Source organism: Podarcis erhardii (genome assembly GCF_964252035.2).
Source record: "Podarcis erhardii genome assembly, chromosome: 10".
Classification (NCBI taxonomy): Eukaryota; Metazoa; Chordata; class Lepidosauria; order Squamata; family Lacertidae; genus Podarcis; species Podarcis erhardii.
In genome coordinates this window covers 69,498,711-69,515,651 of record NC_138500.1, presented here as the reverse complement: position 1 = coordinate 69,515,651, position 16,941 = coordinate 69,498,711, and the positions used below count along the sequence as shown (strand labels likewise).

Sequence of the window (16,941 nt, the reverse complement as noted above, 5' to 3'; positions counted from 1 at the left end):
TGCTAGTGGAACCTATCGTTGCACTCATGTTTCTGTCCTCATAGCTTTGACAGGACCAAGGCTACATACACTAAGCCTGTATAATGAAGCTGTACACATCTTAGTAGTCACACATTTTAAGTGACTTTAAAAGAGTGCACATATTTTTGCTTGCATTTCAGTTGACAACCCTCCTGATCTTCTGTCATGCAAATGATCACAGTGCAACTCAAGACACCTCTACAAAATTAAGCCCTTTTTCAGTTCAGTGGGACTCAAAAGCAAGTGTGTATAAGACTGCAGCCTTAGCCTGAGTACCTCACTCCACTTACCTGGCATTTTCAGGAGGTAAAATTAACATTCTTTGGTTTCCCAAAATGTTTCTTCATCAAATGTACACTTACCAAGTTAAATGTTTCTCAATAAGAAAAACAGCAAATTGGAATTTTTCGCACCCAAAAACATCTTTAAGGCACCTCACTAAAGAAATTTGCCAAAATTAAGTTTCTCTCTCCTCCCCACACCTGCCCAAAAAAATGACACACTGTACAGTCAGAAGAGGAAACCGATAACCCTGGGACAAGAACTTCAATAGTCTAACAATGCTGACAAGAAATCAGAAGGAAGAATATTCCCAACAAAACAAAATTCCTAGAAACTTCCATTTATTTAACTGAAGTCAAAATACAAGCATGTCACAGGTGTTTCCGCAAAACGAAGTAGCCATGCATATACATCCAAACTTAAGAATTAGGAGCAATCTTCCTAAAGGGAAAACTGTTTGCGTAACTAGTATACTCCAGAACAGAATCTCTCTCATTTTAGCACATGTCAACAGCTTTTCAAACATGTTATCACTGTTGAAACTTTGGTTTTAAATGGACATGGGCGACGAACAAGTGGTTAGAGCAACCTTTGCCAACCTGGTGCCCTCCAGGAGTTTTGGATTACCACTCCCACCACCCCAAGCCAGTTGTAGCCTAAAACATTTGGAGAGAACCAGGATGGCAAAGGCCGATTTAGAGCATCTGGCTCAGTATTTTTGTCATCCAAGATTTACTCTCTCTTCTAAATCAAGAATTAAACTATTATACCAAAAGCTGGAATGCAAGTGTGCCAAATTTGGAGGGGAAAGGCTTTTAAACCAAGCAACTGAAACCTGTTTAAGCTTGAGAATTACTGTTTCTGAGCATTAAAATAGGCAACGTTATTTATAGCTCCTCAGACTGCATGTTAAACGGAAGTGCAGCACAGGCTTGGAAGAGTACTAGTTACACTGGCAAGGTTTTGTAGAAATCAAATGCCGCTAACAAAATATTACTTCCAGAGAGATTGCCCAAATTTTTATCAAGAGTGTCTGTGCGTTAGACTGAATGAATACTCTATCAAGTATAGGCAACCCTTCCAAAACTTACTGATTTTTCTATGCAGAGTATGTACTTTGAAGTGAATTTCCATTTTTAAAAAACAGCTAAAGTACATTGAACTTCAAGGTTTTTAAACTATTGTCAACAGAATGCAGCTTTTTGTTGTTATAGTTAAATTCCTGATGCAGGTGGATAAAGTCCGGAGTCTGGAGAAGCATTGTTAGGTTTATGCAGAATCGTCTCCTTGTATACAAACCAAGCATTTCCTGCCCACAGAACCATATTTAACAAGCCAAAAACCTGCAATTTAAGACATGTGTGTTATCAGATAGTTACATTACTATTGAATACAACCAGCTAAAAGCCTTCTCCTCGTTAACAATTCAAAAACTTTTATCATGTAGCCCAATAGTTACCAATTTGATTTGTTACCCACCCTCCACCCCAACGTCTCAAGGTGCGTCACAACCATTCAAAATGCAACATTAAAAACAGTTTAAACCAAATGACAGTCACAAGAATAGGGTCCTAGAGGATACATCTGCAGAGTTAAAGTCTAGGGCAGGGGCAGGAAGTTTCCAAGAGACTGCAATCTACCCCCACTAAAAAAAACCTGAACACTGGGGAGTTCCATAACTTAGGGGTTGCCACAGAGAATACCATATCCTCTGTCACCAGCACTCCTGAGGATGCTGAAACTATCAAGAAGGCACCCTCTGACTTTACCACCTGAGAAAGTCTGTAGGGAAGGAGTTAGTCTTTCAGATTGTTGGAGCCTACATTGTTTAAGACTTTAAATACCAATGTGAGTACCTTGAGTTTAGTTTGAAAACAAACTTACAACCAGTGCAGCTGTTATAAAATGGGTTATACAATTTCTAAATGGAACCCTAGCTAGTATTCTGGGCATTGTATTTTGGACCATAGTTTAGAGATGAAGCAGCAGTTATTACATTATTATATTCCCATTTGTGTGTCTGGGCATATTCAAGGACACTGAGCAATATCAGTTAAACATTAATATTAAATACTACAATACTGGACCCAGTGGGGAACAATCTCTAGCTGCATTTAGACTGGAAGGCATACATATACAAGGTTATTAGTTCCCTGATCTCTTGCATTATGCCTGGTTTGGCTCCAAGTTTACAGACTCGGGTGGTTATTTACGTTTGATCTGCTGACGCTACTTAGATTCAGCTCGTAACACTAGCACTTGAATGCTCAAAAGCTGACATACATACCACAGACACATTCAGACTTCCCATGCTGGTTACCGAAAAAAAGCTGGTTACTCAAAAGCTGACATACATACCACAGACACATTCAGACTTCCCATGCTGGTTACCGAATCAAACAAACAGGAGGTTCCTGGTATTTTGCAAGCAGATATTTCTTCAATAATGCGTGGACCAGTTGATATTTTGATATCAACAAGTGCCTTTGCCCACGCAGCACTGCTGACTAGCCACAGAAAGACGGCACTAAGAGTGAAGACATAATCCTGTAATGAGACAGTCCAAAGTTACCAATTGCTTCAGTCTAAAATGCATTTAGGGGCTGAGAGGGGGTAGTCAATATTTACTATCACTTGACATAAAACCATTTTCATTTTAGCAGCTATGTTCATTTTACTGTAAAGTATCTAACCATCCAACCACACTCCTAGCACGCATGCTACCATTTTCTGGAAGACACTTTCCTTATGTAGCAGTGACTATTTGGCCAAAATACAGACCGCTTGAGAAATCCACAACTCCAGCTTTTTATCCAAAAAGTCACTTGGGTGTAGCACTGAGGATGCCTTTACAGTTTGCAAAGAAGAAACCATAGAGCCCAAAAGCGATGCAGAACTGGTAGCTAAACACAGCTCAAAAGATGCTGGTTGCGTCCTCTATTTCAAGAAGTTGAAAATGCAAGTTTACCCTCTTCAGCAGCAGCCTTTCTTAACCTGGTTCCCTCCAGATGTTTTAATGATAGCTGGGTTGATGGGAGTTGTAGTTAAAAACATCTGAAGGACACCTGATAGAAGATGTACTTTTCAGGTTCATTCAGGCATGCTCCATTCACAGAACTTGAGGGAAATTCTCTGCACCAACAAATAGATACTATGCAAAGTAGGAATTACACCTCCTAAACACACTGACTTGTTCCTCAATTTTTGCATTTATAGCCTGCCTTTCCTTCAAGTAGCCTAGGGTGGTCACACTGTTCTTCCTATCTCCCATTTTATCCCCACAGCACGCTCCTGAGACAGATGTCCCCTCCAGATGTCCAGTTTATTGCACATTTGTGATGACTTGTGCTCATGATGCTGTTAGTTAGGGTGATAATAGGCTGGACTGCTTTTAATACAGTTTGTGCCTGCAAGGGTTTCGGGGTAGTCATACAACTTAATTAATTAATCAAAACAACAGAACCCCCACATATTTTGAATGATGAGTTTACACATCAAACAAGTAAAAAAAACCCAGAGTTCTGAGTTACAGAATTAAACTTCTGGTAACTTAAATTCAAGGGTTTTTTTTAGATTTGTCCTTAGTATCAACCTACCATCATTGGTAAAATGCCACCGCTTTGGTACAGGTGCATATAACCAAGATACAGCACAAGGGCAGCCATGCAATACAAGAATATCAAAATCCCAAAAGTTACGAAGAACTGTGCAGTGGTGGAGAAGTTGCCCACGAGGTGGGTTTCACCCCAAGTGCCATTGCATCGGGTTGGATCTGGCGAACCAAAGATCACTTTGTTCAGCCTAAAAGAGAAGTAGGCAGAAATTATCAAGGGAAGCATGTCTTAGCTACTACAGTCATCACAGAGCACAGGCAACTGGGCTGTTAAGCTTCACTTTCTGTACAACCGTCAGCTAGCATATCAATTTCCATTCCACTGGTATGTATATTGGCAAATAATGAACTGCATTGTGTTAGTCTCCTAGGCCTGCATACCTATCATCCTCAGCAGTTAAGGCTAGTTTAATGCATACAGCAGAACAGCTTAAGGTAGATTATCATTATTATATATGCATACCCCACCTTGCCCCCCCCCATGGGGACTCAAGGCAGCTTACAGGTAAAATAAAGACAGCTTAAAACATAGGAGAGGAGTCATTAAAAAACAAAGAAAGACCAGTAGAATCATCTGACTTTCTGTGTAAGCTGCTTTTTGCTGCTGTGGGTGCAATGTGTTGAGGCCTTGACACTGTGATAAGAGTAGCAGCCACGAAGCCAAACAAAGATGGCAGCATAACACGTTTTGACAAACCAGTATTTCATAGTCTACATCTTATGCAAGTCTGCCCATATGAATAAAGACATTAATGGAAAATTAATGGAAATTTCCATCCCCAAGCCTGTTGTTGATCCAGGTCAGCTACAGATTAAGCAGAAAAGTAACAGGTTAACTATAGAATCTATCTAGAACCGAGCACTGAACTATATGTTACATTAAGCAAGTTTTTTTAAAAAAACAAATATACATGTTTGGCTTTTTTCTTTTTCAAGAAAAAGCAGCCACATAGGCTCTGATCCGGAATGTGTAGGAAGGAGAGCATAGACAGAGGAGGCTGCAGGTGTATTTCACTAGATAAAGCAAAACGGTCTCTTAGCAGTGAACAAATTTAATAGGATATGAAAGGAAGTAGTAGTCAATCCAATACACTGGTTTTCCCTGGCCGGATGCTACATATCTGAGAAGACACTTTTATTCTGAGACCATTTCTGCTATTACTGGAGAGAATGCACATTGGACACAACTGCCATGCAAAGTACAAAGGTAAACAAACTTTTTCCACTGATGGCACTATAATAGAGGATTCATTCTCCATTCAGATTTTAAAAAAATAATAATCTGTAGAACAGGCACATGTTGTGCCAGGCCACATGAGAAATGTGATCCCCCCTGCCCTAATTTTAGAAAGACAAGATTGTTGTTTGTCCTGTACATTTGTATAGTTCATGTTCTATCATTAATTACTGATGTAGCCCCTGTTAGAAGACCTTATCAGAGCAATATTAAGTACAGTGGTGCCTCGCAAGACGAAATTAATCCGTTCCGCGGGTCTCTTCGTTTTGCGGTTTTTTCGTCTTGCGAAGCACGGCTATTAGCAGCTTAGCGGCTATTAACGGCTTAGAGGCTATTAACGGCTTAGCGGCTTTAAGAAAAAGGAAAAAAACTCGCAAGAACTCGCAAGACGTTTCGTCTTGCGAAGCAAGCCCATAGGGAAATTCGTCTTGCGAAGCACCTCAAAAGACGGAAAACTCTTTCATCTAGCGAGTTTTTCATCTTGCGAGGCATTCGTCTTGCGGGGCACCACTGTAGTTAAAGCTGGAAAGATTTATCAACTATAAATTGCTGGACTGACCTAGTGCTAATCAGGTAATGGTGACCAATGATCAAGCACTGGCAGGAAACTTTACATACAGAAATATACTAGACACTTGCCATTTAAGAGGCTCACCTGAAAGGATAAGCAAAACTTGCTCTTACTGTTCCATTTGCAAGTCCATTACAGGATACTAAAAGCACTGTTACACCTTTATAGCCTCCACATGTAGCAAATGCAAACATGGAGAAGAACTGTATAAAGAGAAAATGCACCACATGCATTATTATACGCATTTATATACATTTGGAAAATTTAAAAAAATGTAAGGAACACTTTACACCCAATCTTAATTTGACTCATTAATTCCATCCAAATTTACAGCTTTAGTGGGTGTAGCTACAGTCGAAACACTATGTGCACTTATCTGGATGAAAGTCTCAGCCAAATCAATGGTGCTTACTTCTGAGCAGTTTATATATAGGACTGCACTGAAAAATGCTGAAAGTTTGTTCCTTTTATTAGAGTTCCTAAGCAATATAAATGCACAGTGCACTGAAGCATACAAGTTTTTTGATATTAGTATTTTATTGAAAAGTTTTCAATTATAAAGAAAATGAAAACAAGGCACAAAAAATGTGTAGAGAAAAAAATGTGTATACAAAAAATACCCTACCCCATACATTATTTTATAGGTTTGATATTATCCTAATATATTTGTAAATACTAACAGCCTGCATTATACAAAATATTGTATAATTCCAACTCGTTCCAAATATTGTCCTATTTATCCAAACAAAGTCTATGTCTGTAAGCAAACTTAAGCATGCAAGTTTATCAAAAGGGGGAAAAAGAAATTTAATTTTATATTAGCATAATCTGTTGAGTGTTCATATGGAAGGTGTTTGATAGACAGTTATGAATGTTTCTTTACTCTTTATAGGGCTGCTGACATTGTTATTAATGGCAATGGCACCTAGAATGTTTTGTTACTTGAAATTGAAAATCAATTTAAAAATAGTTATGGGGAAAACGTTTTAAAACCTGTTTCTGTCAGAAGCAGTTCCTTTATCAGCTGCACGATAAGCAGTTTAGTAACATGCAAAAGATGTTCAAGTTGCTTTCATTATAAAGGGGTTGGAGGCAGTCAAATTATTATCAGATGTACACCTTATTGTTTAGGAAACTAGGCATTTGTCTTCTATTAGAAAGCTTACTTGTTTTCCCCTATGCCCTAAAGCAAAGGCAAGCCTTACCCTTAAAGCATAACTAGGGAGCTGCCTAAGGCAAGGATAGGAAACCTGTGGCCCTCCGGATGTTGGATTACAACTCCCATCAGGCCCCCAATCATCAGGTTGATGGAGTTGTAGTCCCCAACTTCTGAAGGGCACCTTGTTGGCTACCCCTGGTATAGAGTATCACTCTACAAAGGGAAACAAGTGGGTGAGTCCATCATGGCATAAAACTGTTAAGGCTAGATATAGGAAATTGGTCAGGGTCGGCGGGGGGGCGGGGGGGCAGGGAGACAGGCATACTGGGGTGTTACAGCAGGGCCAACCTTAAGGGTTTGCAAGACCTTGCACTAACCTAGTGAAAAAAGCAGTAGGGTCTTTAATAACGTTTTTTACAAGCTGCCTGACAAACTACAAAAATGAATTCCCATCAAATTAGCTTCTTTTTCAGGCTATTGCCACGTGTCCTATACAAAAATGAGACCACTGCTTTATTTGATGCATCATTGCCGTGTACAACAAATATAGCTTGTGTGTATGCATACACACAGAGACAAATAGAAAAGAAATGTGCAACAGTTCGATTTCAAAATTCTATATCTGACAAAAAACTATCCAAACACCCTGTCGGAACTAGAGCAGGAGGTTACTGGCAGGAAAGCAGAAAGTGCAAAATAGCTGTTGGACTTTCCAATACACAACCTTTAGAAGACATCTGAAGTATTGGGAAGCTTTTAAAGTTTGACATTTTATATATATTTTTTATTTTGCTGGAAGCTGCCCAGAGTGGCTGGGAAAACCCAGCCAGATGGGCGGGGTATAAATAATAAAATTGTTGTTGTTGTTATTGTTGATTGTAGGACCTGGGAACAGTGGGACTTCTTATACTGCTAGGCTTTGCATTCCTGCACAAGCCACGCAAACTTGGCAACACTACAAAGCTGGCTGGGTGTGCTAGATGCAGCAGAAAAATCATAATTGGGTCTAGAATGCTTTAGGGTGTTAACATTAGTATTTGTAAAACAGAAGGAACGACATCACTTTGTAACAGGATGCAGAAAATCTGACTGGCTGTTTGCCTTGCATTGTATAGATCTATTATATTTAAACCCCTTCATGGATCACTGCCTTGTTGTGGTGAAGGGGTTTGAATACCATATTTTTCGCTCTATAAGATGCACCAGACCACAATACGCACCTAGTTTTTGGAGGAGGAAAACAAGAAAAAAAATATTCTGAATCTCAGAAGCCAGAACAGCAAGAGGGATCACTGCACAGTGAAAGCAGCAATCCCTCTTGCTGTTCTGGCTTGTGGGATAGCTGTGCAGCCTGCATTCGCTCCATAAGACGCACACACATTTCCCCTTACTTTTTAGGAGGGAAAAAGTGAGTCTTATAGAGCAAAAAATACGGTAACTCCAAGAAGCAATGAGCTATGCCGTGCAGGGCCAGGTCATAGCCGAGAGTTTAGACTAAATGTGATCCACCTGGAGAAGGAACTGGAAAACCACTCCAGTATTTTGCCAAGAAAACTCCATGGACATAAAAAGGAGAAGCTTTGAGAAGAAAGAGTTTCCAAGGCATGCTCTGGTTCATGGGGTCAGGGAGAGTCAAACTCGACTAAGACGACTAAACAACAACAACAACATTATATTTAAAACAGCCCCCTCAAATTCAAATGGATTTCCCATTTAAATGCAGAAGCCCAACTTTAATGTATAGAAGGCAGTTTTTCACATGAATTAAACAAAACACCGAGTTTTCACTGAAAAAACAGGTATTTGGTAGTACATATGGTACTAATTTTGCTCAACAGACCTGTGCAACGTGACAGTTGAGAGATTACACAGAGACCCCAACGCTTAAAAAGACATTTTACTCCTTACAAATTAAGCGTTCAAAGTCATAGGCTTTCAGGGTTTTCCCCAGCGCTGCAGAAGAAACTGCACACAGGCATTACTGAAGAATTTTTTTTAAAAAAATGGAAATTATTTCCAGTAATTTAATATTTTGTATTAAAGGAAGCTACTGGGAGATTACAGCCAACATCAGGATTCAGAGAGGCCAGGAGTTTTAAGGGAACACAGGCTTAGAAACAGCTGGGGAAGGATTTAGGCCTAACAAGACAGGCAACTATTTAAAAAGTCAGTTCCAAAGCATGTGCAAGTCTAGGCCTCACCACTTTGGAGGCAAGCCTAACCCCACATTTTGGGGGGTAAGCCTCCTTGAACCCAACAGGCCTTGCTTCCAAATAGGAAGGCACTGCAACCTCAGCCTAAAACCCTTTTATTCCACCATCCCTCAAGGCCTTTTAGGAGAACATCCCATATCAAAGGAAACGGCCCTGCAAGACAGTCTAGGCAAGGGGGTTGACCCATATGACCTGAACCCCCTAACCCAGCAGACTCACCCACTCAAGAAGCTTGATGAACCCCAGGGGCTCCTTGAGCGGGCTAAGATCCAGGCGAAAATCACTCATTTTCTGCAAGAGAAAGAAAAAGGAGGAGGAAGGGGAACACATTAGGACAGAGAAGTGTGTGGAAGGCACAAAAAAGAACCATGCGAGGTGTAAGACCAGACCTGGCGTCCTCCCCCTGGCCTGGCCACCAAAGGCTCCTCCTTCCCTCTCTAGGGCTTCACTGCAGCCAGCGCCCGACCTCCGTCCCCTTATATAGGCTGCCTCTTCAAGCTCCGCCCACATCTCCCAGGCAACGGAACCGCCTTCTCCTCCTTCCCCAACTGCCATCTTACAATGGGCCTGGGAGACTCTCAGGTGTGTTTGCGTCCTGCACTCTTCTCTATGCAACGCAAGGACGCGCCACTTAAAACCATGTGGGGTGGTTGTTGTTTTTCTGTTTTAGTACCTAGGCCGAGGCTTCCCTGTCATAAAGAAGTCCTCTTGTTCAGTGACAGCCTCCTTCCAATCCTTTGCTAAAAAGCTGGGTTTTGAGGGAATCGCAGTGGTCAAGCTGGTCTGAAGCCTTGGGGAAAGCCTGGCATGCTCGTTTCTGCCTTAATCTTATGCAACAGCCAGTATTTTTTAAACAGAGACAGGGAGGGTTAGGGGCCTTCATAAAAATATTCAAAGAAGTCCGTTTTAAATGTTAATATTTTAAGTGATAATTAAAGTAAATGTCTGCCTGCAAATTGGCAATGGCCATTTCCCCTCCCCCTTTGAAAGAGGTGGTCACTCTAAGAAGGACCCGTCTTGCTCCTTCCTTGAACAATGCCTTTCTTTCTTTCTTTCTTTCTTTCTTTTTGGGGAGTAGTTTCCAATTTAACTGTCTTGCAAGGTTAAAGATGACCACGCTATGAGAAAAAATCAACTATTTCGGAAAATAAAGAGAGAACAGTTGTGGTCTTCCAACGGTTGGTGCTTTTGTTCTGGAAAGGAATAGATATAAAGAGAGAGAAGGAGGATTAGGGTCCCTGCAACTTTATTTTCAGCAGAGTTTCTTTCAAATGCTCGTAGCACAATGAAACATCAGGCTACACCTGCTGAGATTCCCAGTGCAGCAGTTAAAGGTAGAGGAACACTCATGCCAAAAAGTTGGTCATCCTTAAGCTAAACCATGGGTAGGCAAACTAAGGCCCGGGGGCCAGATCCGGCCCAATCGCCTTCTCAATCTGGCCCCCTTGGACGGTCTGGGAATCAGCGTGCTTTTACATAAGTAGAATGTGTCCTTTTATTTAAAATGCACATCTGGGTTATTTGTGGGGCATAGGAATTCGTTCATTCCTCCTCCCCCAAAAAATATAGTCTGGCCTCCCACAAGGTCTGAGGGACAGTGGACCAGCCCCCTGCTGAAAAGGTTTGCTGACCCCTGAGCTAAACCAATTCCACAGTCCTTTCCAGTGTAATTTCTACCAGTTTGCTTTCAGACCAGTTATATGTGGGAGGTATAGCTGCAACAATAGGACAATTCAAGAAAAGCTTTTTAGTCTTCTAACGTTTCCCCTTGGAGCAACATACTTTTGACTGCCTGATGCTATGGCTTAATAATAAGCTATAGGTAACTTCTCTGAGGCCAATGTTAGCAGAGGATGGTTATCATTTAGATGGCCTATTGGATTAACCAGGAAGGCTATCATTTTCTTTTTCTTCTGATTTTATAAGTTTGGATAGAATGGAAAGAGTTTATATTGACTCCAGAGTATTCCTATTTACTGTTGCAGACCTAATCCACAGTAATGGTTTGGGGTCTGTTTGGACATAAAGGTAAAAAAGAGTAAAGGAACAGTTAAGTCCAGTCAAAGGCGACTATAGGGTGCGGCGCTCATCTCACTTTTCAGGCCAAGGGAGCTGGCATTTGTCTGCATGGCTAAACCACTTCTGGCGTAATGGAACACCGTGAGCGCATGGAAATGCTGTTTACCTTCCCGTTGCAGCGGTACCTATTTATCTACTTGCACTGGTATGCTTTTGAACTGCTAGGTTGGCAGAAGCTGGGACAGAGCAACAGGAGCTCACCCCGTCACACAGATTTCAGCATATTCATAACTGGGGCATAAGTCTTCTTAGAACTTCTGCAATTACACTGTAAAAGATAAATTGGGAGGGTCTATAAGTATGATGGCCAGTGACTGTCAACAGTCCTTCCTCCTGGCAGTGCTGTGCTGTTTTCTGCTAGCCCTGTCCTCAATGCAACTGGGCAATCTGCTTTAAATTATTATTATCCCATATTCTGGCCCATGGTCTGCAGGTCTGAACAGTGCTTGGAAGAAAGATTTCCTCACAGGAATGCCAGCTTGGCCCTGCGACAGTGGGTGCCCGGGGCCATGGGTGCCATGAAGCGTGCATGGCCCTGGTGCCAAAATTTGTGGGTGCCTGGCCCCTTCATGGGGGATTTTGTGGGTAGTCAGGGCCCCAGGGAGTAGGCACCTATACTTCCTCAGAACTCTGAGTTCTTTGGTATGCTTTGATATAAGTGATTTGTGGATATTCATGCCACAAGCTTTGTGTAGGCCCACATCGGTTGAATGGTCTTGCTTTACTGCTTACAAAGTAGGATTAGGAGGCCTGACAGTCCGCTCATATTTTATGTTCTTGTCTGTTTGAATGGGAATATATTATCTGCCAACTTATTTTGGAGTCGTGTTGTAATTTAACCTTTGTAGGCTGCAAGGATTCCCATTAAATTAATTGTTATGTACTGAGTTGAATAGGATCCAAACTGCAGCAGTCTGATTGGTCCTAGAACAATAGGCTCCAAAAGGCAGCAGTCTGATTGGTCCTAGAACAATAGGATTCAGAATGCAGCAGTCTGATTGGTCCTAGAACAATGCAGCAGTATGATTGGTTAGCAGGAACCACCCAATCATGCTCCAGATAGAAGTGAATCCACAACCTGATTGGCCTACAGTAGAATCCTGGAATTAGCCAATCATGTGCAGCCCATTGTGTAAATAATGTATATAAAGCAGATACTTTGAGGGGACATTCATTCATTCCTCCTCACCACTATGAGCTGAATAAAGAGCATGAAATCACTTTGCGACTCTGAGTATATTTCACTGGCGACGAAGGTGGGATCCCGCTGAGCTGACTGCCACACACAGCACCGCAGCACCGCCACCTGCCGCACCGCTGCCTCGCACCGTGTATCCAGGCTTCAGCTCCGGGACACAAGGAACTCAGAATGGCAACTGACAGCAGCTTCTCGCCATTCAACCCAGCATCTGGAGACTGGGAAGCGTACGCCTCCCGTTTCACCTTCCTCCTAGAAGCCAAAGGGGTCACCGATGAAGAAGACGCCAAGAAGAGGGCAATATTCTTCAGCGTCTGCGGAGAGGAGACATTTGAAATCGCCCGGGCTCTCCTTGCGCCTGAAGACGTCGCTACTGTTCCATACAAAACAATAATGGAACAGCTGAAGGGGCACTTTTCGCCACAGCCCTCAGTGGTGGCTCGTCGAAATGCCTTCTACGCAAAGCGGCAAGCCCCTGGGGAAACCATAACTGGGTTTGTGACCTCTCTCCGCCAAGCTGCCCGGTTCTGCAACTTCTCAGAGCTGGAGAACATGCTTCGTGACCGCCTCGTCGGTGGCCTGAAGGATGAGAAGCTGCAACGACGCCTCTACGCTAAGAAGAACCTAACGTTCCAGGTCGCTCTGGAGGAGGCCCTGGCAACGGAAGCTGCTGAGAGGTCGACGCAAGAGGCACGGCTGAGCCAGCCGTCCCAACCGAGGGTCCACCACGAAGACCTCACCAACGACTCGGGATCCGACAGGGAGGAGGTGCACCGAGTACAGCAGCGCACTCAAGCAGCCCACATACCACAGCTGCCTCGACGAGAAGGAGGGAACTGCGCAAGCTGTGGAGAAAGTCACGAGAGGAGGACCTGCCGTTTCCGCAACGCAGAGTGCAGGCAGTGCAGAAAATTGGGACACATCGCCCAGGTGTGTCGGGCTCGGCCCACCCGAAGCCAGGCATCAGATGACCAATCCAAGAGCCCCAGGTCCCGGGGCCCAACGCACCAAGGCAACTCGACGGAGCTCACAGACTTCCAGGTATACCAGTTGCCCCACCCCAACGTAGAGAAAATTTATGTAGAGGTACAGATAGAGGGGGCCCCATGCCGCATGGAGCTTGACACGGGTTCAACTCTATCCATAATCTCGGCAAGGACCTTAAGGAAACTGTGTCCTACTGGGGGTCCCAAACTCAGGCCGGCCCCATTCACCCTCCGGGACTTCCAGAAACGTAAGGTCCCCACAATGGGGGTGGGGACCTTCAGGGTGCAATACCGAGGGCGGACGCGGCAACTGGACTTGCTTGTGGTCAAGGGCCCCTACATTAGCTTACTGGGGTTGGCATGGTTTGGACCACTGGGACTAGCCATCACCGGGGTGAACCACATGAGCTTACAAGTGGACGTGGACGCCATATGCAAGGAGTTTCCGGGGGTTTTCGATGGGAAATTGGGACAGTATACGGGCCCCCCCATTGCTCTACAGCTTGACCCCGCAGTACGACCAGTCAGGCTCAAGGCCCGCCGGGTCCCATTCGCCCTGAAACCCCGTATAGACGAGGAATTGGACCGACTCGTGGAGCAAGGAGTGCTGGAGCCGGTGCCTAATGCCCCCTGGGAAACCCCAATCGTCACACCCGTCAAGCCTAATGGTTCGGTCCGCATCTGCGCAGACTACAAATGTACCATAAACAAGGCCCTCATGGCCCATGCATACCCAGTGCCAGTGGTCAGCCATGTCCTTGCCACCCTGGCTGGGTCGAAAATTTTTGGCAAGCTGGACTTGGCCCAAGCATATCAACAGCTGCCAGTAGATGAGGCCACAGCAGAGGCACAGACGATTGTGACGCACAGAGGAGCGTTCAGGGTAAAGCGGCTGCAATTCGGGGTCAGCGTGGCACCAGGCATATTCCAGAATCTAATGGACTCTCTCCTTAAAGGGATTCCTGGTGTCACCCCCTTCTTTGATGATGTGTTGATTGCCGGGCCCACACCAGAGGAGTTTGAGGACCGCCTCCGCACTGTTCTGCACCGTTTCCAGATGGCGGGTCTCAAGGTGAAGCGGGAAAAATGTCTACTAGGAGTGCCTCAAGTGGACTTTCTGGGATTTATGGTGGATGCAGAAGGGGTTCACCCGACTGGGGACAAGGTACGGGCCATTTGTGATGCCCCAGCGCCCAAGAACAAGACTGAACTTCAGGCCTTCTTGGGATTATTGAACTTTTACCATTCCTTCCTTCCCCACAAGGCGGCGGTAGCGGAGCCCCTACACAGACTCCTGGACAAGCGGGCCCCTTGGGTGTGGGGCCAGCGCCAGGAGGCCGCATTCCAGGCAGTCAAGGACTTGCTTGTCTCAAACTCGGTCTTGGCACACTTCGACGAGAGGCTGCCGGTGGTGCTAGCATGCGACGCCTCGCCCTATGGCATCGGCGCTGTCCTGGGACACCAACTCCCGGATGGAAGAGAGGTACCGGTAGCATACTTTTCCCAGACACTCAACGAAACCGAGCGGAACTACTCGCAAATCGACAAGGAGGGTCTGGCAATCGTGAAGGGAGTAAAAAAATTCCATGATTTCTTGTACGGGCGGCCCTTCACCGTGGTGACTGACCACAAGCCGTTGCTTGGCTTGTTTGCCCCCGAAAAGCAGACCCCCCAAGTGCTGTCTCCTCGCGTCCTCAGGTGGTCAATTTTCCTTGCCAGCTACCAGTATGCACTGATTCACCGCCCTGGAAAGGCGATGGGCCATGCAGACGCCCTCAGCAGGCTACCACTACCGGAAACAGGCCCCGACCCAGCACCTGCACAAGAGGTTATGAGCCTGGAGCTGCTTCCTGACCGCCCCATTCAGGCACAAGAAGTTGCACACCATTCCAAGAAAGATAGGGTCATCTCCCGGGTCCTGGACTGGGTGTGGAGGGGATGGCCCAGCCGCAGCCCCGGGCCAGAATTCGCCGGCTACACAACCCGCAAACATGAACTGTCAGCCCACAAGGGGTGCCTGTTATGGGGAAGCAGGGTCGTTGTTCCCCAGCCCCTCCGCAAAAGGGTCCTCACAGCCCTACACGAGACACACCCAGGGGTAGTAAGAATGAAGGCCCTTGCCAGGAGTTATGTGTGGTGGCCGGGGATCGACGGAGAGATAGAGGCCTGGGTCAAACACTGCCAGGCCTGCCAGGAATCCCGCCCAGATCCCCCAAGGGCCCCAGTCCAGTCCTGGGAGTCCGCCCGAGCACCATGGTCACGCCTGCATGTGGACTTCGCTGGCCCCTTTCAGGGGAAAACATTCTTCATAGTGGTGGACTCCTACACCAAATGGCTGGAAGTCGCACTGGTACCGTCCACTTCTACGTCCGCAGCCATCCGGGTACTACGCAGGCTGTTTGCAACCCACGGGCTCCCTGACACTCTCGTCTCAGACAACGGGACTGCATTTACATCAGGAGAATTTCAAACCTTCACAGTGCAGAACGCCATCCGCCACATCCGTTCGGCGCCATTCCACCCTGCCACCAATGGCCAAGCAGAACGCATGGTGCGGACCACCAAGGACACCCTTCGCCGCATGACGCAAGGGGATTGGGAGTACCGCCTTGCCACATTCCTTCTAGCACAGCACAGCACCCCCAGCTCAACGACTGGCCGGAGCCCCGCTGAACTACTAATGGGTCGGCGCCTTGCAATCAGATTGGACCGCCTTCACCCCGATAGAGCTCAGGATGAGGTAGTGGTGGGGGAAGGCAGGAACCCCCGGACCTTCGAGGCCCAGGACCCAGTGTACGCAAAGAATTTTGGGGCAGGCCCTGCATGGGTACCTGCCACAGTCACCAGGGTCACGGGCCCCGTGTCGTACGAGGTGCTAACAGATGGGGGGCAATGCTGGCGCCGCCACTGCGACCAGATACGGCGACGATTCCCGGGAGAAAACCAGGAGGAGGAGGACAGGTCAGAGGAGTCCCAAGGGAACAGTGGGGCAGTGAGGCCCATAGAGCAGCAGGGGCAAGCAGGAGAGGCAGAATCAGTAAATACAGAGAGGACCCGCGAGGCCGAAAGGACACCGGAACCAGAACCACGACTGAGCGAGCCGGTTGCGCCAGACCAAACAGCCCCATCCTTGGAACACGAGCCAGAACCTGAACCCCGGACCAGGGAACACCCCAGGCCGCAACGCACACGTAGGCCACCGGCGTACCTTGAGGACTATGAATGCGACCTTCCGGGCAGGACTGGAACTTAGAGGGGAGGGGTGTTATGTACTGAGTTGAATAGGATCCAAACTGCAGCAGTCTGATTGGTCCTAGAACAATAGGCTCCAAAAGGCAGCAGTCTGATTGGTCCTAGAACAATAGGATTCAGAATGCAGCAGTCTGATTGGTCCTAGAACAATGCAGCAGTATGATTGGTTAGCAGGAACCACCCAATCATGCTCCAGATAGAAGTGAATCCACAACCTGATTGGCCTACAGTAGAATCCTGGAATTAGCCAATCATGTGCAGCCCATTGTGTAAATAATGTATATAAAGCAGATACTTTGAGGGGACATTCATTCATTCCTCCTCACCACT

The 16,941-nt window shown here is 45.7% G+C and overlaps 1 protein-coding gene and 1 long non-coding RNA gene across 2 annotated transcripts in view; one reads left to right on the top strand and one right to left on the bottom strand.

The window, feature by feature from the left end:
- Nucleotides 1-627: 627 nt before the first annotated feature.
- Nucleotides 628-9,615, bottom strand: SYPL1 (synaptophysin like 1). Its single transcript, XM_081878512.1, has 6 exons — nt 9,486-9,615; nt 9,316-9,387; nt 5,809-5,927; nt 3,900-4,104; nt 2,662-2,850; nt 628-1,646 (listed from the first exon to the last, which is right to left on the bottom strand). Exons 2-6 carry the CDS (start codon nt 9,382-9,384, stop codon nt 1,518-1,520), a joined length of 711 nt encoding a protein of 236 aa, XP_081734638.1. The 5' UTR covers nt 9,385-9,387; nt 9,486-9,615; the 3' UTR covers nt 628-1,517.
- A 4-nt stretch (nt 9,616-9,619) lies between these two features.
- LOC309351127 overlaps nt 9,620-16,941 on the top strand; it is a 45,342-nt gene continuing 38,020 nt past the window's right edge. The window contains exon 1 of the long non-coding RNA XR_014160705.1: nt 9,620-9,678. This is a non-coding gene — a long non-coding RNA (uncharacterized lncRNA). The remainder of the gene's footprint in view (nt 9,679-16,941) is intronic.